General features: G+C 42.9%; 1 protein-coding gene across 4 annotated transcripts in view; it reads left to right on the top strand.

Moving 5' to 3' along the window:
* LOC308291106 (IQ motif and SEC7 domain-containing protein 1-like) overlaps nucleotides 1-23,864 on the top strand; it is a 343,395-nt gene that overhangs the window by 65,979 nt on the left and 253,552 nt on the right. For 3 of the 4 annotated variants that reach the window (XM_080733034.1, XM_080733035.1, XM_080733039.1), the window contains exon 2: nucleotides 2,639-2,668. In XM_080733034.1, the coding sequence (XP_080589160.1) occupies nucleotides 2,639-2,668 (30 nt within the window). The remainder of the gene's footprint in view (nucleotides 1-2,638; nucleotides 2,669-23,864) is intronic. The other variant, XM_080733036.1, reaches the window with a different exon arrangement.

Consider the following 23,864-nt stretch of genomic DNA (forward strand, 5'->3'; position numbering starts at 1 on the left):
TTTGAGAGATTATACTGGACCCCTGTTCTTCACACTATTCGGTGCTATACTATTCGGTTTTAAAAACTATACGGCCGAAAACCGAAAATGCATTTTTTGCCATTTTCGGCCGAAAATTTTCGGTGCCGAATATTCGGCCTCATCCCTAATGTTAATATAGGTCTTATAGACTTCACTCCCCCCCCAAAAAAAAATCATATGGTTGCACTGGGGGTCCCGACCCACAGGTTGAGAACCACTGCCTTAAAGCATGAATGAGTGTATCAGTTGCTGCAGCAATGAAGACAGCCTTACTTAATGAAGACAGACTTAGCTGATACATAGAATCGTAGAATTCTCAGTCAATCAATCAAGCTTTATTAGTGTATTATGTACTGTATATATAGCACATTTCTCACAACCAGTTAGTTGACCAAAGTGCTGCACAGGTAAGAAGAGCAAAGCAAGAGCATCAAAACCAAGAACAACTCCATACAGAGTGAACACCTCTGACCAAAACCCAGCTCCCATATCGTCGTTGCCGGGTGGAAACCTTGTATGTCCAAAACCTTCCTTCCTTTTTTGTTATTATTTTAAAAACAATTTAAAATAGTGAAAATAGCCGATTTACAAGCACACAACGCCTCGCGTCGCGAGGCGCTGTGTGCTTGTAGATCAGCTATTTTCACTACTTGTAAGATGAAATAGAGCTTTAATTTACGAAAAACATACAGATTTGAAACTTGGAGATACTTGGACGATATACTGCACATTGTTTTCTCTTCATGTTGTACCTTTATACCATCTGCCCGGGCACCCAGCTGCATCTGTACTGACAAGAACACATGGTAGTACATTTAGTTGTCTGGGCAACAGGTCCGGGCTAACAGGTCACTAGATACAATGCTTACTACAAACTGGTTACATCTGGTGCTGCCAACCTCCTGGATTTCCCCCCAAAAACAAACAAACACACCTTGGAAACAATGCGTCATTTAGGCCTGTCACGATTAGGAAAGTTTACATGACGATTAATTGTCACACAAGTAACTGCGATTAATAGGGGGCACGGTGGCGCAGTGGTTAGCGCTTCGCCTCACAGCTAGGAGGTCCTGGGTTCGATTCCCACCGGGGGACGCTGTGGGCGCTGGGGGGCGTGTTCCTCCCTCCGCGTCATCAGCACCCACACCCTAGGTGGGGTTGGCGATAGGGCCTTTCTGTGTGGAGTTTGCATCTTCTCCCCGTGTCTCCTAGGGTAGATGCCCTCACAAAAACATGCAGTAGTCCTGGTTTCTATACTACCTCCCCCTAGCCAGCCAGGTGCTCCCCAATTCCCCTGGCGTGGCAGGGGGAGAGCGGAAACCAGGACTACAGGTTAGGTAGTTGGCACTGGGTGAGAAAATGGGTTGCAAAACCGTGGGATAAAAATTAATTCGTAAAAAAAATTAACTGCGATTAATGATTTCATTGCGTTTTTGTGGTTAAACAGTGTAACATATGACTACTAGAAATTACATTTCTGCTTGGCTAATTAGGCTTTGAACTCACTCACAGGGCAGATATGACAAATAATGTAAATATACAAAACAATTACATATTTAATAATTGTATAATTTAAAAAGAATATTGAAAATAGTGGAAAATAGTGTTGTGGACTCGTAGATCTGCCATTTCCACTCTACTTTGGAAAATGTTTCAAATTGTATTACAACGATAACGATTACAAAGATCATGCAAAAAACTATTGCGATCATCCCAAATTATTTGCGACTAGGCGATTATGTAACAATTTGTCCCAGCCCTATGCGTCATGCTGCAGCGTGGGCCCTGCAGTAGTAGTGCAGTACAGTACAGCATACTGTACATGGTGACTGCTTTACTGTGGCTGCAGACGGGACGGCCACTGGTCCGTTTTATGAGGCTCAATTAAACCCATTCAGGCCTAGAATTATTGCTTTAACCAGTGAAAAATAGCAGATATACAAGCTCACAGCACGGCACCGAGTGCCGCGCTGCGACCTTGTAGATCTGCTATTTTTGAAAAAGTCGTGAAAATGTGTGCAAATCTTTGAATATATGTATTTTCAAAGCGAACGTTTGTAACTCAGATTTTGCTTCTGGGTGGTCCCTGGAACTAGATATTTTGAGATGGGGGGTCCGTGGCCAAATAAATATCATTTTGGGGGTCCTTCAAATGAAAAGGTTTGAGAACCACTGACATAGGAGTCTCTCAAGAACAGACTAACTGAGCTCCAGTTAAGTGAAAAGGACCTTTTCTTTGACGATGGCTATAGCCAGATTGCTGACATAGAAACATAGGTTTTTCAACAAACCTTAGAAGGATTCAAAAGACACTTATAGAATCAGGTCAAAATTCCAATTCTTATGATTTTTCAAAAATAGCAGATCTACAAGCTCGCAGCGCAGCACTCGGTGCCGCGCTGTGAGCTTGTATATCTGCTGTTTTTCAATAGTTAAAGCATAAAATAATAATACACTATAATGTGTACCCGTTCTGAATGAGTTAAAATGTCTTGAGAGCTGCCGCCTCAGTTAGCCTGCTGGATTACTGAATGACCTGCCGCTTACAGGCATAATCCCTCATGTACTACAAAACCCCATTAACACGCCATGTCCTTTCTTTTGTGTCTTCTCCCAGGTCTGAATGTGACAGCTCCAGAATGGTGAGGTATGTACAACATTCAAAATGTATGTTAATACGCAAAAAGTTTGATATGATGTGCTTACAAGCCACTTGGAAATTATTGTTTTGTATACCGTATACTATATACCATGGGTCTTCAACAGGGGGTCCAGGACCCCTAGGGGGTCCTCAGAGTTACTACAGGGGGTCCTCCAAATCTTTGAGTGATAGAAAGTTTTTTTCTCCTTTTTTATATTAACCATAGTGTCCATATTCTGAGAACTTAAATTACAACGCCTCGCGCTGCGAGGCGTTGTGAGCTTGTAGATCGGCTATTTTCGGCAAAGAGCTTTGGTGTAGAGGGGAAAAAGAGCAGACTAAATACAGAGTGAAAGGTCAAGTTTATTAAGTATTGACGGTTCAAGTGGTTAAATATCTGAAAACACAAATTGACATGACTCCAAAATACACTGATGATTCTGTGGTCAAACAATGAAACTATATGGAATCTATGATGAGGTTGTGGGGGTCCCTGCTTCATCTCTCTCTCAACTAAGGGGTCCTTGGCCTGAAAACGTTGAAGAACCCTGCTATATACATATACATAGATAGATGGTGCTTTGATTTGGCGCCTTTGTTCAAAGATTGTGCATTACTTTCACCCATCATTCATACACGCGTTCATACACTGATGGCGGAGGAAACTATGCAAGGCACCAACCTACTCATCGGGAGCAATCAGGGGTTCAGAGTCTTGCTCAAGGACACTTCAACACTAACTCTAATCGAACTGGGAACATGCGGCCGCTCTTCCTCCTGAATCACTGCCTCCCCTGGATAGATCAATGGATCTAACTAATGACATGTTGCACCTCAACAAAACATAACAAACCATTCCCTTCCTCTATGATTGGACCTTGTTTTGTATCCATCAACATGGTACATGCATAGTCCCTCACTGACCAGTCCTGTGTCATACCTGGAGTCACTGACCAGTCCTGTGTGTGTGCTGGAGTCAGTGAATGCTAGTCTGAAAACTAGACTATATGAATGCTTTTTAGATAATGCAAGAGACAGACAAAAAACTCAATTTTTGGGAGACTGGGTCTTCAAAATATTTGGGAAAGACAAGTTTATTTTTTTGCTAAACGTTGTTGGTTCCCAAACTTTTTAGGGTGCTACCCTCCAAAATAATTGATTGCGACCGTAGGTCGCATTTACTACCAAAACCTCCACCGGCTGTCTGTGAGTGAGTGAGTGAGTGAGTGAGTCAGTGAGTCCGTCACACTTTTGCCCTGCTCATATCTCCACAACCGTTGCCCCCATCCATGCCAAATTTTGCACACACACTCCTTGACTGCCAAACTACAACCTCCAAGGACCCCCGGAGCCCCCAGATGTAAAAAATGACCAAATGTGCTCACACGTCACACGTCACACTTTTTCCCTGCTTATATCTCCGCACCCGTTGACCCGATCCATGCCAGATTTTACACACACACACTCCTTGCCTGCCAAACTACAACCTCCAAGGACCCCCGGAGCCCCAGGGACCCCCAGGTCCCTGGGGGACCCCCAGATGTAAAAAATGACCAAATGTGCAAAAATGACCAAATGACCACCCCAACGGGCCTGCTCACGGGGAATTCCCGGGGACCACCGACTCCTGGTGCTCCAGACCGGATGCAAAAGTGGTGGCGCCCCCAGTGGAGGACCCCCTGCCACTGCAGCGCACATAAAATGCCGTAACTCGGGCTAGGAGCGTCCGGGAGAGCCGGGGCCGGTACCTATTCGTCCGCCAAGGCAACGCGGAGACCCCACCCCTCATTTCTCACATGGCCCTATTCTAGCGCCACCTTCAGGCCGATTTTTAATACACATTTTTGGACACTGCTCCTACAGTTTTTGCCCTAAAATCACGAATATCACTACACAGCCATGTCTACACTCATGTCATCAACATGGATCAGGAAGATTTTGGAAAAACAAATTTTTGCCCTATTTGTGGAGATAAGCCACCTACGGTCGCTTATCTCCCGATTAGGGAGTCTTACTGGTTTAAAATATTATTGTGATAATCAAAATATGCTTAAAACACTTACCACTTTTGTTATCCACTGGAACCCCATAATCCATATTCTGCGGCGTTGCAACGCGTTGTAAGCTTGTAGATCTGCTATTTTTGGCAAAGAGATTTGGTAAAGAGTGGAAACCAAGACTGTATGAAGTACATTACGTTCTTTACAGGTCCATTAACAATTATAGAGGGTTTAAGTGGTACCGTATATGCAGCTCGGTAAAGGTGAATTAATCCCAGTGTAGACTAGACGGACAAATTTGACGACAAATGAAATCTCTGCAATTTTTTTTTTGAGACCGCCAGGTCGCAGTTATTATCAAAACCGCCACCGGCTGTCAGTCTGTCCGTCATGTCACACTTTTCCCCTACTCATATCTCCTCCACCGTTGCTCCTATCCATGCCAAACTTTGCACACACACTCCTTGGCTGCCAAACCACAACCTCCACCCCTCATTTCTCACATGCCCCTCTTCTAGCGCCACCATGAGGCAGATTCTTGCAAAACACATTTTTGGACACTGCTCCTACACATTTTGCCCTAAAATCACGCAAAGCGGTACACGGCAGTGCATTGTACAAGTCCCTCTGATCCGAGTCCAAGTCGAGTCACAAGTCATCTGCTCCAAGTCTCAAGCAAGTCTCAAGTTGTTCTGTTGTGGGCAAGTCAAGTCAAGTCGAGTCACAAGGTTGTCAAGTCAAGTCGAGTCGAGTCACAAGGTTGTCATGTCAAGTCGCGTCGAGTCGAGTCGCGTCGAGTCGAGTCACAAGGTTGTCAAGTCAAGTCAAGTCACAAGGTTGTCAAGTTGAGTAAATGATACCTCTGTGACCATAACTATTAAGTAATTAACATTCAGTAGGAAAAAAACAGTAGCCTAACACTAAGCCTACCCTCTGACCATAATACTCTATCATGGCAGAGGTTCTCAAACTTTTAAATTCCGAGGTCTCTCTCCCCTAGAACCAAATGGATTTGGTTGTACACTGTCAGTACAGACCTGTAAGGGTCAATTTAGACCCCTGGCTGGTATATCCTCTGAAAAAAAAAATAGACTACAAAACTGCTACAGGCCTATTGCTTTAAAAACAAAAACAAACAAGACACAATAATCTTAACGTGCATGCTTTGTTTTGTACTACTAGTAGGTCTACTGTATTTTAAAGTCATTTCTCATCAGGCACAAATGTAGCTGCCTACTCCACAACACGTGCATCATTTGTTTTGCTGGCATGGGGTCCCATTCATGACCGCAAGTAACCCCAAGTTACACCAAATGTCGTTACCCGTCGTAAACTATAGAATGACTACGCAACCACCACAGGCTGGCAACACATTTCTGGTCGGTCACATTTGTCTGTGTAACATTACGGGCCATGCGAAAAGCTCCCAAGAATAACAGTGGAGTGGAAAACTTGTCGGAGGCTAAATGAAAAGGAATAAAGCTTTTGCGTGGGAGTTATTTAGTGAAGTTCTTAACCCTGCTGACGACTGGATGGGATGTATGTTATGAAAAGTGAGAAAGTGTTGGAAGACGGAGGCTTGCTACCATGATGGATAATTGGATAATTATTTATGCAGTCACAGATCAACGTTCGTGACAGTGGTGAGTGACATTGTTGTCTTATTAATGTTCAAAACACGATCGACCGACAGTATATCACCAACACACACATGCACACGCGCACACACACTTAGTTCTAATGTTATCTTCTTATGTTTGGTTTTACTTGTCTTCATGCGCAGTCTTCAAGTGGCGGATAAAGTTTGATGTCGTTCCCTCTTTGTCTTTGATTTTAGCGTTGCATATCTTGCATTGAGTGTTCCTCTGTTTACCATCGGAGTGGAAGTTTTTATATGCAAACTGCACGGAACTGTAGCAGCAGAACTGGCAGTGGCTGCATCAGGCTGGGGTGCAGCAGTAGCCATTCATGCTGTGTGTGTGTGTGTGCGTGTGTGTGTGTGTGTGTGTGTGTGTGTGTGTGTGTGTGTGTGTCTGGTGCTTGTGCTCTCGCTTACATGCCTGTCTCCAATCAATCAAATCAATCAATCAATAAAAGTGTGAACCTAGCGTGGCGTTCACGACTGCTTTGGTGAGTGGCGTAGCGGCAAGTCGTCCGAGTCAGCGTGTCTCAAGTCGAGTCGAGTCGGGAGTCATTGTCTTCCAAGTCAAGTCGAGTCTCAAGTTTTTGTCCTTATGTCCGATCAAGTCGCAAGTCGTCAAAAATATGACTCGGGTCCGAGTCAAGTCGAGTCATCATGACTCGAGTCCAATTGTCTGGTACACGGTATGTCTAGAGTCATGTCATCAACATGGATCTGTCCCATTTAGCACCACCATCAGGCTGATTTTTGCAAAACACATTTTTGGACACTGCTCCTACAGATTTGAACCAATGGCACATACAATCCTATCTGTGTATACATGTGACCTGGCGGTCGCTTATCTCCCGATTAGGGAGTCTTACTGATAAACGATAATAACGATCATGGCCCTATCCCGAGTCTTGACCCCCAGTTCGGGAAACGCTGGTTTAGTACATGTGACCAGACTTGTGATCCGGATGAGGGCGGCAGGTCAGACTGCTGTGGCGCCTATACTGTTGCTGCTGGCAGGTGAAATGATTTTGTGTGTGTGTGTGTGTGTGTGTGTGTGTGTGTGTGTGTGTGTGTGTGTGTGTGTGTGTGTGTGTGTGTGTGTGTGTGTGTGTGTGTGTGTGTGTGTGTGTGTGTGTGTGTGTGTGTGTGTGTGTGTGTGTGTGTGTGTGTGTGACGTGTACTGTAAGTCAAGGTCATGGCTCATGTGCCACTGTTCCACAGTTCGCTAATGGCTCTCTTTGTGGGCAGCCAGAGATTTATGAGGAACTTCTCCTTTGACAGAATTAAGACGTGTGGAGATTTAAAACCCCAAACACAACATCAGGGAGGTCAGCCATGTCAAAACGTGTACAGTATAGAGTCTATACTGTTCACCTCCCTGATTCCAGTGGTGTAAAGTAGAGTGTAAAGTGGTGGAAACTTTGAGGTATTTGTACTTTACTTGAGTATATCCAATCCTATACAAACTCTTAATAAAGTATTCAATCAATCAATCATTTTAAAATGTGAAATGGGACATTCTGCATAATGAGTACTTTCTACTTTTGATACTTTAAGTACATTTTGATGCCAATACTTTTGTACCTTTACTCAAGTACATTTTGATGAATTCAAAACTTGCAGTATTGATACTTTTACTTAAAGGGGGCAAGACACGGCCAAAACAGCTAATTATGGCTATCAAATTAGCAATTTTTTTTAATGATGTCATGTACCCCCATCTATACTATAATTAAGCGAATGTCTGAGTGTCTGTCTGAGTGAGTGTCTGTCTGTCTCAGCGTTTCTCCTCGGTGGCTGGAGCAATTGATCTGAAATCGCATCACCATCAGCATATGAACACACCTGACATAACTGTGAAGCCCGTTTGTCACTTTCACGAATCGTATGCTGTATAATAGCATTTTTATGGTCTATCTATATCTATTCAGTACCTTTTGTGACCACACATGTTAAGGGAGGGGCGCTGTTGTTCAGGCCATGCACAATCACACACAAAGGGGGAGTGTGTGTGTGTGCAGGCGGGCGGGCGGGCGGGCGGGGGGGGGTTGGGGGGGGGGGGTTCTGGCCCTGTTACAGATGTCCAAAATCATGCAGATCGGTACACAGTATCTCTGTAGCCGTTAAATGGAACGGGTATTTCTTACATTGATGCTCCTACATATTAGCATGCAAGCACCAGTTAAAGTTACTTTCCATCCCTCATATACTGTGTGCACAGTGCACATCCCATAATCCACACACTGCACATCATTTCGGAGCTCATATCTTTGAACGGGTAAGGGCTAGTGTTAAATTATCCAATCAAATGATGCAGTACAATCAACAGCCTATCACTGGGGGCTCTGTGTTGCTGCCGACAGGCCCATACAGCTACTGTTGATGGGCCTGTCGGCAGCAACAGCCGGCTCCACCCCCTTTCCAAACCGTTTCAACAAAGACCACGTGACCTACTGTACCATAATGTTACATTTCGGCCGGTGTCATCACTCCTTTAAGAGTACCTTTTCCACCATGCCTAATTGAAACAAGTCTATACTATAGAGTCTATAGGCCCACAGGCCAGTTCCGGCCAGGGTTGTCAACATTGGACTGTCAGAATCCAGGAGATTTATTTTTGGGGGGTGCGCGGAACTCCCCAACCGGGGTCTGGGGGGTCCTCTCCCCAAAACGTATGAATAGATAGACCTATATTTTCCTGTGTTCTGTGTTCTGAATTTTGTGCATGTTTGTTACATTTATCAGGCTTACTTTACTAGCATGTGTACAATTTCAGCCTAATATGCCAAATGTAGGAGTACAGATCTGATGACAGAAGCAAAAGGACATCTTTAATAATGATTTCTCATCTTTAAGTCATTACTTAAGTGAATATCTGTATGATCTTTCTTGCATGCATTGCCCCCACCCCTAAAGCGGGGGGTCTGGGGGTCCTCCCCCAGAACATTTTTAACATAGTAGATGTAATTTCCTGTGTTCTGGTGAATTTTGGGAGTTTGATACAAAATCCAGGAGAAATCCAGGAGATTTGCCAATCCAGGAGACTCCCAGGAGAGGGGTTCAAAATCCAGGAGACTCCTGGGAGATCCAGGAGAGTTGACAAGCCTGGTTCCGGCCCGTGGCACAATTTTGACTGGCCCACCAATCAATTATGAATAAGAAAAACGAAAGAAAAAAAAACATATTTCTTTAGACAGAATCAAGTTGTTATCGTATCTTTAACCTAATTACATTACTATTATAAGTAATGTAATAATCATCCAGGAAGGGAAACTGCATGCGTTCATTCAGAGCAGCATCAAAGATGAGCCTCAGCAAGCGCTGAAACGTTGATGTTGAGAACCAGCACCAACATGGACGAATGCTTTGGCTTTCATTTTACCATCCCATGCTAATGCAACACCACTATGTTTAATTTGCCAGGAAACGGTGTCAGTTGTTAAGATCGACTACATAAGGTGCCATTGAAAGACAGAAGTAATCAATTATCACATTAATGTTGTCATTTTATCAACTGGCCCCTTGCCATTTTTGTAATGTGACCCACAGGTTCAGCTATTTGAAAATAGCAGATCTACAAACTCACAATGCGTCGCATCGCGACGCATTGTGAGCTCGTAGATCTGCTATTTTCAAATGTTTGTATACATTTGAAAACTTGTGAAATGGGACATTTTGCATAATGAGTATTTTCTTCTTTAAAGCCATACTGTGTAAGATGCCCAACTAGTGGTCATTAGCCCTATAGCAAACCGCGGTCGCGTCCGCGTCTTTCGGACGTTTTTCGTACCTTCAGACCCCCGCGTCTGCCTCCACCTCGCTGAGATCTATCTTTTAAGGGGTCCCTTGTTCCTGTGCGTTCAGTAATTCCAGAGATACGGACTCCTTCACCCTGCCTGGTAGGCGAAATTACCTAGAGAAGGGATGGTACAAACGGGCGACAACAAATATGGCTGCCATAGCGACCCCACTTCAAGATGCGCTGTGATTGGCCGGCAGTTGTATAACCCTCGCTGTGATTGGCCGGTAGTTTGATGACGCAATTTTGGCGCGAGATCCGGTCCACGGCAAGGATCTCAGTTTACATACAGAGAAGGCTTTACAGGCTGAAATTCACGGCGCGGATCTTCTAAAACTTTTGTGATTTAATAGTTAGGAGAATTTTAAGATTTGTTTTATAAAAAAAGTTACATAGCACAACTTTAAGTACATTTTGATACCAATACTTTTTACTTTTACTCAAGTGAATTTTGAACTCCAGACTTTTACTTGTTATTTCTACATTGCAGTATTGGTGACTGTTTCCATTTGTCTTCGGGATGTGTACTGTAGAACTCACATACTGTAATGGTTGATCTCATGTTCATCTCATCTTCTCAGGTTGATAACAGTTGTAATCATGTACGGTATCAGTTGAGCTACACCGCTGTGCTTGCATTTTGCTAAGAGATGTGTTGAATAGTGCACTTTTGTTATATTCATTCATTTATTAGTGAAATAATTTTCCCCATTGATTTGAAAACGCAAAAAAAATACTTTTCCCAAATATGGAGATGACTGACATCATAAATGGCTGACGTCATAGACCACATGAGACTGACACAGTATGTCCATATATGGACATTCAAAGCTATAGGATTAATATTGATGACATCAGGGATCTCCATATATGGCCATTCATTTATTAGTGAATTCATTTTCCCCCATTGACTAAAGCCTCATTCACATACAGAAAAGCCAAGCTAATGGTTTTCTTGGTAATTCAATGTATTCTCTATGCAAACCAGCTTTTAAAATTTCCAAGCTGGAAAAAAAGCTTGGAAATTTTTAAAGCTGGTTTGCATAGAGAATACATTGAATTACCAAGCAAACCATTAGCTTGGCTTCTCTCAGTGTGATTGCAGCATTAATGGGGAAAATTCAAACGGTAGAACGGAATTAATCACGGCAACCACTCTTGCAATTTCCCAGAATTGCGTCTTTTCTAGTATAACATTCTGTGCTGGGTTTTAGTCCAGAGCAGAAGTCAAAGGCTGTATAGTTGCAGCTGTTGCCTAGCAACAAATCAAACATTCCACTTAAACACTCTCTAACAACAATGTATGTCCTTTGTTTTCTCAAGCTGTTTTCCCACTAATACATCTCAGTGTCCTCCTTCTCAAGGCTCAAGGTGATCTTTATTGTGTAATATATACCCTCGCTGTCGGGCACAAACCTTGTATCTCCAAGTTACAAATGTGTACGTTTCTTTCGTAAAGTATAGCCCTGCTTCATCATACAAGACTGTCGTCACAAAACAAGTGAAAATAGCCGATCTACAAGCACACAACGCATCGCGAGGCGTTGTGTGCTTGTAGGTTGGCTATTTTCATTAGTTTAAATCGTTTTTTAAATAACAAAAAAGGGGAAGGTTTTGGACTAAGAAGGTTTCCACCCGACAGCCACCCGACAACGACAATATCCTCTGTTGGGTGGAAACCTCATATGTAAAAAAACTAGACCAGGTCACCTGGTTCTGCCAGACCCGCAATGAAAATCAGAATGCAAGGAAGGGGTGCAGCTGTGTATGAGTGTGTGTGTGTGTGTGTGTGTGTGTGCGTGCGTGTGTGTGTGCGTGTGTGTGTGTGTGTTACACACACACGCATCTGCCCCTCCCTTGCTCGGCTGATTGCCTTGAGTGCCGTCACCTGTGTGTGCACACTGAGGAAAAGAGGGACCGACCGACCGACAGACAGACAGACAGACCGACCGACCGACAAAGCCTTTTGTAGGCCGACCCTCTGGGTCTGGCAAAAAAACATTAGTTTTCAGGATTCAAATTAAAAAAAATATATCAAAAGAAGAAGATCGAAGAGATCAAAAGTTGTAGCTTTCAAGCTTGTAGATCTGCTATTTTTGATACTTTTGTATGTCACTTTTGTATACCTTTTTTTTTATGTCAAGAACTGTAAAGGTTGACCAAGGGCCAAGGCTCCAAAAAGTTGACAAATCCAGAGATGCACCGCTTGGGGTTTTTATTCTACCCAAAACATCCTCCAGCAACAGGTTCAGTGCAAAAATAGTGAAGGCCTTTAAATAACAAAATACGACTTTACAAAAATAAGGAAAATGAAAATATACTTGACGGCTAAAGAAACAAAAGAAAACAAACTAGGAACTTAAGAACTGTTTTAAACAGGTGACACCCTTATACACACGGGTCCTGGCAGCTCTCCCCTAGATGCTTACTTGTCCATGCCTCAAGTCCAACTAACTGCAAAACTGCCTCCCCAGCCTCCCTTTTATACTAGGCAAGACCATACCAAGAGAACAGTTCTTAATTGCAAACCCCTTAACTCAAACTACGGCCAGTGAGTTGGCTTACAATTACCCGGTTTTACTAAACCACATTCAAATGCATAAATACATGTCAAGCATCATCTTAAGAAAAGAAAACATAACAAGACAAAATAAGAGCTCTTAAACATAGAACAAACACCATAGTGTGTGTGTGTGTGTGTGTGTGTGTGTGTGTGTGTGTGTGTGTGTGTGTGTGTGTGTGTGTGTGTGTGTGTGTGTGTGTGTGTGTGTGTGTGTGTGTGTGTGTGTGTGTGTGTGTGTGTGTGTGTGTGTGTGTGTGTGTGTGTGTGTGTGTGTGTGTGTGTGTGTGTGTGTGTGTGTTGTCTTAGTCTATAGGGCACAGGCTGCCCCGTGACAAGGACCCCTAGAATTATATGTATTTGGCCACGGACCCCCGTCAGAAAATGTTTTGTTTAAAAAATAAAAAAAAACACTTGGTGCCGCGCTATTTTTGAATAACCAAAGTATACAATAATGGTTAAAGTCTTAACATGACAGAGAGACGCGTTCCAATTAATGGCTTAATGTACGAAAAAAATAGTTTAGATATGGAGATAGGTGGTTTCCACCTGACAGACGACAAATACTTCCTCATGACATTGCATATGTACACAACAAGGCAAATAAACAGTTGGTCCATTGTCCTTAGTACTTAGAATGCTTGAAGTACTGGATGCAAGGTTCTTGCATCTTCCTAGGTGGTAAACATCTGTTGTGAACTGTAACAATAGCTGTGTGGAAACTGTAACCTTAACAAAGCATGTGTGCATGTAAAACTCCACCATTCTCTACCGTGGTGTCAATGGTAGGGCTGCAATAATTAACCGAACTACATAATCGATTAAGGAAAAAAAAAGATAATCGATCTTTAAATTATTATTGACTTATAATTAATCCCTATTTTGGATAAGTCATGACAATTGTAGGTGAAAAGGTTCAAAAACTCATTAGGGAACGACGCCATATCGAATAAAGAAAAGGTAACAAATGAAATGAATACGGGAAAATAACAGTAAATACAAAATACATATTAACTTACTGCTCGTCTCCATCAATAATAAATATCAATAACAAGCATCCACGCTAGTCTATCCCTATCTATAATAAATATCGTCGTTGTCGGGTGAAAACCCTGTATGTCCAAAACCGCTTGTTTTGCATTTATCATTTTAAAAATGATTTAAACTAGTGAAAACAGCCGATTGTGCGACGGCCTTGTACGATGAAGCAGGGCTTTGCTTTGCGAAAGAACGGACACATTTGAAACTTGAAGATGCGAGGTTTCCACCCGACAACGACGATATGTATCTATCCAATATTTAGGTATGCACTGCAAAAAACACTAAGAAAATGGGCAATAGTTGCAGCCCGAATCTATTGAGACCATCTGTGTGTGCATGCAAAATGTGTCCGTATGGCTGCAGCTCCATCCTTCTCTCTACCATGCTCTCCCTGGCATGGTCTCTGAAGGAGCCTGGAGAGTCTAGACTGGAGACGTGTGTGTGTGTGTGTGTGTGTGTGTGTGTGTGTGTGTGTGTGTGTGTGTGTGTGTGTGTGTGTGTGTGTGTGTGTGTGTGTGTGTGTGTGTGTGTGTGTGTGTGTGTGTGTGTGTGTGTGTGTGTGTGTGTGTGTGTGTGTGTTTTTGTCTCTGTGTTTTGTTCTGTTGTTCCTGCGTGTCCTGCATCCTCAGGCTCCCTCTGTCCCAGTAGTGGTGCGGTAAGATGAGGACTGCACGCCTGGAGGTGTGTGTGCCAGTCCTCGTCTTTGATCTGGGATTTGTCTCGTCACACTGATTCTGTGTGTGTGTGTGTGTGTGTGTGTGTAGGGCCAAATGTCTGCGCAAGTATAGCTGAATTTGAGGAGAATGGTGGATCATGAGGACAACTGAGTACCTGAGAGTACCTAAGTCCATATTTTAAAACTTTGAATATAGATATTTTTTTGATTTACCAGACTGTAAACCACAAACTAGAAGTTTTTAATCTGTTAAATTCTTTATGCACTCCCCCCTCATTTTATTGAATTAGATTTTTTTACTTAACTCATGTATATTAGGAATTATAAGACATAATACTTATGGAAAGTGGAAAAACAGTAGATCTCCTCTAAGTCCGTACAAGCAATATTCAGCAGACAAAGGGAGCAGATATCATTAAAACAGACAATTGAACAAAATGAGAGGGGAGTGCTTTAACAATTTAACAGATTAAATAAAGCGACTAGTTTGTGGTTTACTGTCTGGTAAATCAAAAAATATGTATATTCAAAAAATGTTTTAATATGGACTGTTATTCGTCTCTATTGTCTGGCTGGTTTTCAGAAGAGAAATGGTTCTTTGATGGTTGAAAAAGATGTGGGGTGCTATATAGGCTTACAATTAGGAAAATAATTGGGTTGAGATTATAGGATTAGACATTCGGAGGTTATGTTTAGGGGTTAGAGTTAGAGCTATGCCCCGGTGTTGTGCACTGGTTTCGTGCACCGAAAACAGCTGATTTTTTAAATCAGTGGTCCTCAACCTTTTCAGGCCGCAACCCCCAAAATAATCATATTTTAATTGGGGACCCCCCACCCTGAAAAGCACTAAGAGTTGAGGCATTACATTTTGTATAACAGGGTTCAACTGTGAAAATAGCAGATCTACATGCGCACAACGCCTTGTGCTGCGAGGCATTGTGAGCATGTAGATCTGCTATTTTCACAATTTCTGCCTCTAATATTTGTCAATTTGGCCAATGTTTAATTTGACATTTTAGAGGTTAAATTGTCCCTTTAGAAACGTAATGATGCCCTATATACACTTAAACTTTATGGTGTTTTGTTTACAGTTGGGTGAGAAAACAATGTTTCACATTAAGTTCATCATCTGGGGACCCCTCAAAATAATCTGGGGACCCACAGGTTGAGAACCACCGTTTTAAATCATCATCAACCTGTCCTAAAAATGTTGTTTTCCTAACTAGTATAGTAGCCTAATACAAGTGTGTGTGTGTGTGTGTGTGTGTGTGTGTGTGTGTGTGTGTGTGTGTGTGTGTGTGTGTGTGTGTGTGTGTGTGTGTGTGTGTGTGTGTGTGTGTGTGTGTGTGTGTGTGTGTGTGTGTGTGTGTGTGTGGTGTACTGTGTGTGGTGCACACACACAAAGCTTGTTTGCCCACAGGGTAGAATCACCGCCAATGTCAGTGCGGTGCAAACACAAAAGCACAAGAGGGGGAAAAAAACAGTATTTATGCAACCTGAATTCTCAACAGATGCTGACACAATTGATTTGGAACAAAGTGTCTGGGGTAGATTTTGTTTTAGCAAATCCATTTCCATGCCGGTGATTATGCAGCACAATCCTCAGTGTTAATTCAACTCAGAGTATACGCAGTGGCGAAAAAAGTACTTGCATGTCTTACTTAAGTGAAAGTATCAATACTGAAATGTAGAAATACTCTGTTAGGGTGCCCTCACACCAAAATACCTATGAGAATGGAATTTGCGTTCCGCCAATGCATTTCAATGATAAGGGAGTGTTTTTTGCAGAAATCCTCTGCTGGCATGAAACCGCTTCACTCTCATTGAAATGCATTGGCGGAACGCAGATTCCACTCTCATAGGTATTTTGGTCTGAGGGCACCCTTACAAGTAAAAGTCCGGAATTCAAAATGTACTTGAGTAAAGGTACAAAAGTATTGGTATCAAAATGTACTTAAAGTACCAAAAGTAGAAACAAAGTACTTGTTATGCAGAATGTCCCATTTCATGTTTTCAAATATATAAAAATCGTTTGAAAATAGCAGATCTGCATCCCGACGCATTGTGAGCTTGGAGATCGGCTATTTTTAAATGCCTGAAATATACATAGGCCTACTGTAGGGCTCAAGTGGGTAATGTATGTTTTGTAATAATATACAAAATCTACAAAGTAACTAGTAACTAAAGTTTTCTAATAATTGTAGTGGACTAAAAGTATAATATTTGACTCTGAGATGTGGTGGAGTAGAAGTAAAAGTATTGGAAATTGGAAATACTCCAGTAAAGTACAAATACCTCAAAATTGTACTTAAGTACAGTAATTAAAGTTATACTATGTAACTTTTTTTATAAAACGTATCTTAAAATTGTCCTAACTATTAAATCGCTAAAGTTTTAGAACCCCCACTCCGTTAATTTCAGCCCCAAAAGCCTTTTCTTTATATGTTTTCTACTTAGCCTTGACAGGGGCGGGATTTCCCGGCAAAATGACGTCATCTGCATCATCCGTATACGTTGTGTATACGTTGGCCAATCACATTGCGGATCATACACACATGATACACTACCGGCCAATCACAGCGCAGATCATACACTGCCGGGCTCTTCAGGAAGTACACTGCAGTGTTTACACTGGTCTAGGAGTCTAGCATGTAACTCCCCAACCGCTGCTCGTAGAGGTACACGAGAGACCTCTATGGATGCGTCTCGGCGAGGCGAGGCGGACGCGGTGTTCTGAAGGCCCGGTCCGCGGCGAAAAACGGCCGAAAAAAGCAGACGCGACCGCGGTTTGCTCTACCGCTACTGACCACTAGTTGAGCAACTTACACAGTATAGCTTTAAGTAAATGTATTTAGTTACTTTACACCACTGAGTATACAAATGGAACCAAATGGACCCGTACCGTACGTGTAGACGCAAGCATAGGTTTCGGTGAGACGACACAGCAAACAGGGTGTTGATGATAATTAAACATTTCAACCGTTAATCAATAATAAGAGTCGTAATCAATTAACACTGTGCTGGTTATAAGTTAAACGATTAATTTATATATAATTTATTTCGTTTTTAATTCATGTATTTGATCTCATTAGAAAGTCGGCCTACAATTAGTTAAACATTGATTTCAACTGTATATTTTTCTTGTAAGCCCAATCTCTTATTTATTCATTGTTACAGTGCTGCAGGCTAGCCTATATATAGCGTACGATTTGTGAATCCTCTTGTTTATTCTGCTGTAGCTCCTGTAAAAAAAGAAACCTCCATTCTTCTGGAAAATGAAATGTCTTGGTACTGTTTTAATGTTTGTCTGTCTGTCTGTAACTCCAGGAGTGTACAAATGGAACCAAACAAACCCTTCTTCTTCTTCTTTCGTGTATCATCGTCCATTTGTTTCACAAGATTGTCTTTTTACTTGCAGGGGAGGCCGCATGGAGGCTTTCGTCTTCTCTCCGTTTGGTTCCATTTGTACACTCTAAGAAGTTATGGGGGTCTTTGGTCTAATTAATGCATAATCAAATTGTAGGTCCTTATAATTCTTAATTTATAGAGCACTGTTTTTCAAACAATTGAAATTGACCAAAGTGCATCGACATACAGTATAAATGTACTTGTGCAACATTATAGCTACAGGGCATACATAAAAAAACATATGAAATGAAAAAAAAAATATATATATATATGACTAAAAGTGAATGAAAAGAAGTCTTGGTTAAAGATTTAAAAAAGCTTCATAGACAGAGCACTTCTGATGGGAGGTGTAGGTTGTTCCAAATCCTAAGGGTAGCAGCAGCAGCAACAAAGGTGGTCGGTCGGTCAGCCCTGCTCATGAATGTATAGGAACCACCAGGAGCAGCTTGTCAGTAAACCTCAGTGCCCTGTCTGGGGTATAACTAGGGTACACAACATGTTCAGTGAGATATGAAGGGTCCAGCCTCGCACTGCAAGGTGTTGTGTGCTTGCAGATCTGCTATTTTCTTTAGTTTTGCGTGTGATGAAGCAGGGCTTTACTTTACGATAAAAACGTACAGCGAGGAGATGCGAGGTTTCTGCCCGACAGTGACAATAAGGTGGTTTAGAACAGTCGTTCTCAAAAATATTTTTGATATTTCTTTTATTATATTTATTTCTTTTTTTACCTGCATTTTCTCCCCAATTTTTAGTCATTGTGCCAGTTGATTCCTCCCTGAGTCCTACTGACTCACCTGCCGGTGAGGAGCCCCCACCGGGAGGACGTAGACTAATGGCTTTATCATACTCCGAGGTGAAGAGCTATCACCTCAACTTTTAGGTAATAAGCTATCACCTAAAAATGTGATAACAAGTGGAGGCCATCATAGTCACAGACTCCCGGTGAAGTCCTATCACCGCGCCTCTGTGCCTCTGAAACCAGGGGGGCACAGTTTTTGGTCAAGGTCGACCAATCAGTGAACAGGGTGATGGGGAGATGTCTGAAGGTAAAAACAGAGGAGAGATGTCGGGGTTCGCGGTTATATCCCTTCACTGTGGCGAATGACGTAATGTTGAAGTTTTCTGACTTTAAAAGACAGGCCCAGACTGTATCATAGGGCCTTAAGAGCTTTTTTTCCTCCCGCCCCCGGCATTTTGATCAGTTGGAAAGGCTTAAGTGCACATGCCGGGAGGCCAGTGAGGAGAGAGTTACAGTAGTCAAGTTTTGATATGACTGCTGTCTGAATGAGGAGCTGGGCTGACTCCTGGGTCTGATCCTACGGATTTTATAGATTGTGAACCTACAGGCCCGGGTGACTGATGCAATGTGTGCCTTGAATGAGAGCTGGCTGTCCAGGACCACACCAAGGTTCTTAGCAGTTGGAACTGAAGTCACCAATGCATTGTCTATGGAAATAGTGAGATCTTGTATGGAGCTGGGAAGAAGAGAAGCTCTGTCTTGTCTGGGTTCAGCTTGAGGTGGTGGGCTGACATCCACTGTGAGATGTCAGCCAAACATGCAGCAATGCGTTCTTCCACCTGGGTGGCAGAGGGGGGGAAGGATAGAAAACGTTGAGTATCATCAGCATAGCAGTGATAGGATAGATTGTGAGCAGAGATGACAGCACCATGGGATTTTGTGTACAGGGAGAAAAGGAGGGTCCCAAGTACAACTCCCTGGGGCACTACGGTTTTCCCGAGACCTGGTAGGTTCTGCCAGTTAGGAGAACCACTTTAGTGCCATCCCAGCGATGCCTAGGTCAACAAGGGTGTCCAGGAGCAGCTTGTGTTTCACTGTGTCGAATGCTGCTGATAAGTCCAGAAGAATCAGGACTGCAGAGTGTGTGGCAGCCTGGGCAGCATGGAGTGCTTCTGTGACTGCAAGGAGTGCCGTTTTCGTGGAATGGGCCGATTTAAAACCTGACTGGTTGGGGACCAGCAGGTTGTTCTGTGAGAGATGGAGAGAAAGCTGGTCAGAGAAAACACCCTTAAAGAGTTTTTGAAAGGAAGGAGAGGAGTGATACTGGTCTGTAGTTCTTGACATCTGATCTGAGGAGTCAAGAGTTGGTGTTTTGTGGAGTGGCGATACTCTGGCTGCCTTAAAGGCAGATGGAACACAGCCTGAACTTCTGAAGTTGTAACAGATCTGTAACTTGAGAACCACTGGTACTATAGTGCAGGGGTCTTCAACGTTTTCAGGCCAAGGACCCTGAGAGAAGAAGAAGAGTAGTTGAGAGAGAGATGAATCAGGGACCCCCACCACCTTTGCATAAATTCCATATAGTTTAATCGTTTGACAGCACAATTATCAGTGTATTTTGGATTCATGTCAATCTGTGTTTTCAGATATTTAACCACTTGAACCGTCCATACTTAATAAACTTGACATTTCACTCTGTACTTAGTCTGCTCTTTTTCCCCTCTACACCATACCTCTTTAAGTTCTGGCTTAAAGAATGGACTCTACGGTTCAAGTGGTTAATATAAAAAAGGAAAAAAAAAAGTTTTTCTATCACTCAAAGATTTGGAGGACCCGCTGTAGTAACTCTGAGGACCCCCTATGTGTCCCGGACCCCCTGTTGAAGACCCCTGCTATGGTGGACTCATAACGTACCATAGTATCTCATATAGTAAATCAGTATCATACATATTCTGAAGAAAACCTGGAGACTCGACATCCAGTAATTGGGTCTTATGATCAAAACCAGAACATTATAATGGTGTGTGTGAGAAACAGAAGATCAGAAGGACAAGGACAAGTCTTGGCCACAGACACGTTTGTCCATGTACGGGCATAATGGTGACCCCTGGCTCCCCCCACTCCACTGATCACAGAGAGCAGTGGGCCGGTACATGGCCGCTCTCTATCTCTCTCCCCACACAAGATAGCTCTGTTAATAAGCATATTCAGCAGCATCTCTTTAACCCATTTAGGCCTAGAATTATTGAATGCTTTAACTATTGAAAAATAGTACATATTCAAGCTCACAGCGAGTGCCGCGCTGCGAGCTTGTAGATCTGCTATTTTTGAAAAAAATGTGAAAACCTGTGCACTTTTTTTCAATATGTATTTTTCAAACCAAACTTTTGTAACTCAAATATCTGCTTCTGGGGGGGTCCCTGGAACAACATATTTTGAGGTGGGGGTCCGCAGCCAAATAAATATAATTTTGGGGGTCCATGACATGAACCACTGATTTAGAGGCAGGATTTAGAAGTCAGGTCAAAGATCGGGTCAAAGATACTCAAAGACTTGCACAAATTTTCACGTTTTTTTTTCTTCTTTTTTTTTCCAGAAAATAGCAGATCTACAAGCTCGCAGCGCGGCACTCGGTGCCACGCTGTGAGCTTGTATATCTTCTATTTTTCAATAGTTAAAGCATTCAATAATGGTTAAAGTGGTTAAAATCTAACGCCACTCGGGCGCGTTCCAACTCCAGAGCTTTGAGAGTTAAAAAGTGAGCAGCCCAATTGAAGCGAGGCGTTGGGCATCCACTGCCATTTCCTCGTACAAGGTTTCCCGAACAACAAAGGACGCTGCGAAGCAGCCTTTGTTGTAGCAGCAGCAGCAGCACACAGGCTCTGGTGCCACACACTTCCACCTCTCTCTCTCCAGGCTCACAGTCACCTACACGTTCTCCCAGTCCTGTTAATGTGTCACACACACTGCTGCTGCATAGTGTGAGTGAGGCCCGGCCTCTTTAATATTTAGCGCTGTTACATAGTTAGATCGTTCTCCATACCATTAATAATGTACAAGTCACTGATCTTAGCATAGGACACTATAAATAAACCCAGCCCGGTTCACAGAGGACTTCCATTGCCGTATTGCCATACTGTGTGTGTGTGTGTGTGTGTGTGTGTGTGTGTGTGTGTGTGTGTGTGTGTGTGTGTGTGTGTGTGTGTGTGTGTGTGTGTGTGTGTGTGTGTGTGTGTGTGTGTGTGTGTGTGTGTGTGTGTGTGTGTGTGTGTGTGTGTGTGTGTGTGTGTGTGTGTGTGTGTGTGTGCGTGTGCATGCGTTTGTGTGTGTGTCCATGTGTGTGTGTGCTCTCGCGCTGGGAAATTTGTGCATGTATGCCTCTTTGTAATGTGCATGTGTGTGTGCCACTGTGTACATGAATGTGTGCCAACCAGCATTTCACTTGTGTGCGTGCTAGTGTTTGTGTGTGTGTGTTTGTGTGTGTGTGCGCGCGCGCGACACGCACACAGAGAAAGGGGGCCTGTCATCGTCAGGGGTATTGGAACCCCATTCATGCGCGTGCGCACGCACACACACACACACACACACACACACACACACACACACACACACACACACACACACACACACACACACACACACACATTCACTCCACGGCTAATGAGAGAGGACTAACAACATGGTGGTTAATTGCCCTGCATGTGGCTAATCAGAATGGATGACTTCATTCTGACGTGATTAGAAGAACCCGGGGTCAAGCTGACGTCCTCCACCCCGGGATGTGTGATAATAGAGACGTCTCCGTCTAGGGGGAAACCTCACATGTCCAAAACAGTTACTTTTCAGGATTCAAACAAAAGTCAAAAACAGCAAAAATTGTTAATAGTGCATTATATAGCGCCTTCATCACATGGCGCTTTACAGTGATTGTGCATTGCATTACATTCGCCCATTCGCACACACATTCATACACCGGCGGCGGAGGAAACCATGCAAGGCACCAACCTGCTCGTCGGGAGCAATTAGGAGTTCAGTGTCTTACTCAAGGACACTTCGACACTTACTCTGGAGGGGGAGACTGGGATCCAACTGGGAACCTTCTGGTTCTACCTCCCGAGCCAACGCCGCCCCCAGAAGTAGCGGATCGACGAGCTAGAGTCTGCCACTTTGATGCTTGAGTGTGACGCTGTAGGATGATCATGTAGGGAGTTGATCAGGGCTGTCACATTATTTTGTGATAATCGTCATAATCGTTTACATGTTGAAAAATGTTTATATATGTTCAAACATTTTTTTTAAATTGTAAATAGCAGATCTAAATATGTCCTTTGTTTCTTTGTATATTTAGGTTATGTGTCATATCTACCATGTGCAACTTCAACGCCTACTAGCCAAACAGTAATGTGATTGTCAACGACAAAAACACAATTATTTGAGTGACAATTAATCGTTGTGTAAAATGTCATAATCGTGACAGCCCTAGAGTTGATTTACAACAACGTTAAAATGTGGAGATAAGAGGTTTCTGACCCGACTGCAGCGATTATGTGTGATAATACAGTATGTGATAATGTTTCCTCCACCTGCCCAGACTGGCAAACAGGTTGGCACTGAGGAACAGACTCGCTATGGCAGGGTGTAGACTGTAGACTAGGCACGCTGCTGTGCTGTGACACACGCACAAGAGTGTCTTGGAATTTTCTTTTCTTTTGTGACAAACACACATTATTTTTGCAACATATACAAAACGTTATGAATATTTCATCCATTTACTACAGTATATCAGTACGCAGTCGTTTCCCAGTAGAGAGGCAACATATACACCCTTTCAACCTCGCATCCCAACTTTTTGTCTTCAACAATACTTTTCTACTTTTTTCAAACAATTTCCCCAAATAGTGGAAAAAAAGCTCACAACGTGTCGCAGGTGTGTGTTGTGATTTTGACTCGCACATTGGTTTGTCTTGGACACAAAACGTTTGAAAACCATTGCTGTTTCTGTATCATACCGATATGGAGGATGACCGTCGGGGTGGTGGAGGATGCTTTGGAACGATCATTATATAGTCTGTTTCTGTTTGAAGAAGGGTTAGGGTTGGAGGATGCTGTGGAACAATTATATCGTTGTTGTCGGGCGGAAACCTCGTATCTCCAAGTTTCAAATATGTATGTTCTTTCGCAAAGCAAAGCCCTGCTTCATCATACAAGGCCGTTGCACAAAAGTAGTGAAAACAGCAGATCTACAAGCACACAACGCCTCGCGGTGCGAGGCGTTGTGTGCGTGTAGATCGGCCGTTTTCACTAGTTTAAATCGTTTATAAAATGTAAAATGCAAAACGAACG

The sequence above is a fragment of the Nannobrachium achirus genome (assembly GCF_963921795.1).
Source record: "Nannobrachium achirus genome assembly, chromosome: 9".
Lineage (NCBI taxonomy): Eukaryota > Metazoa > Chordata > Actinopteri > Myctophiformes > Myctophidae > Nannobrachium > Nannobrachium achirus.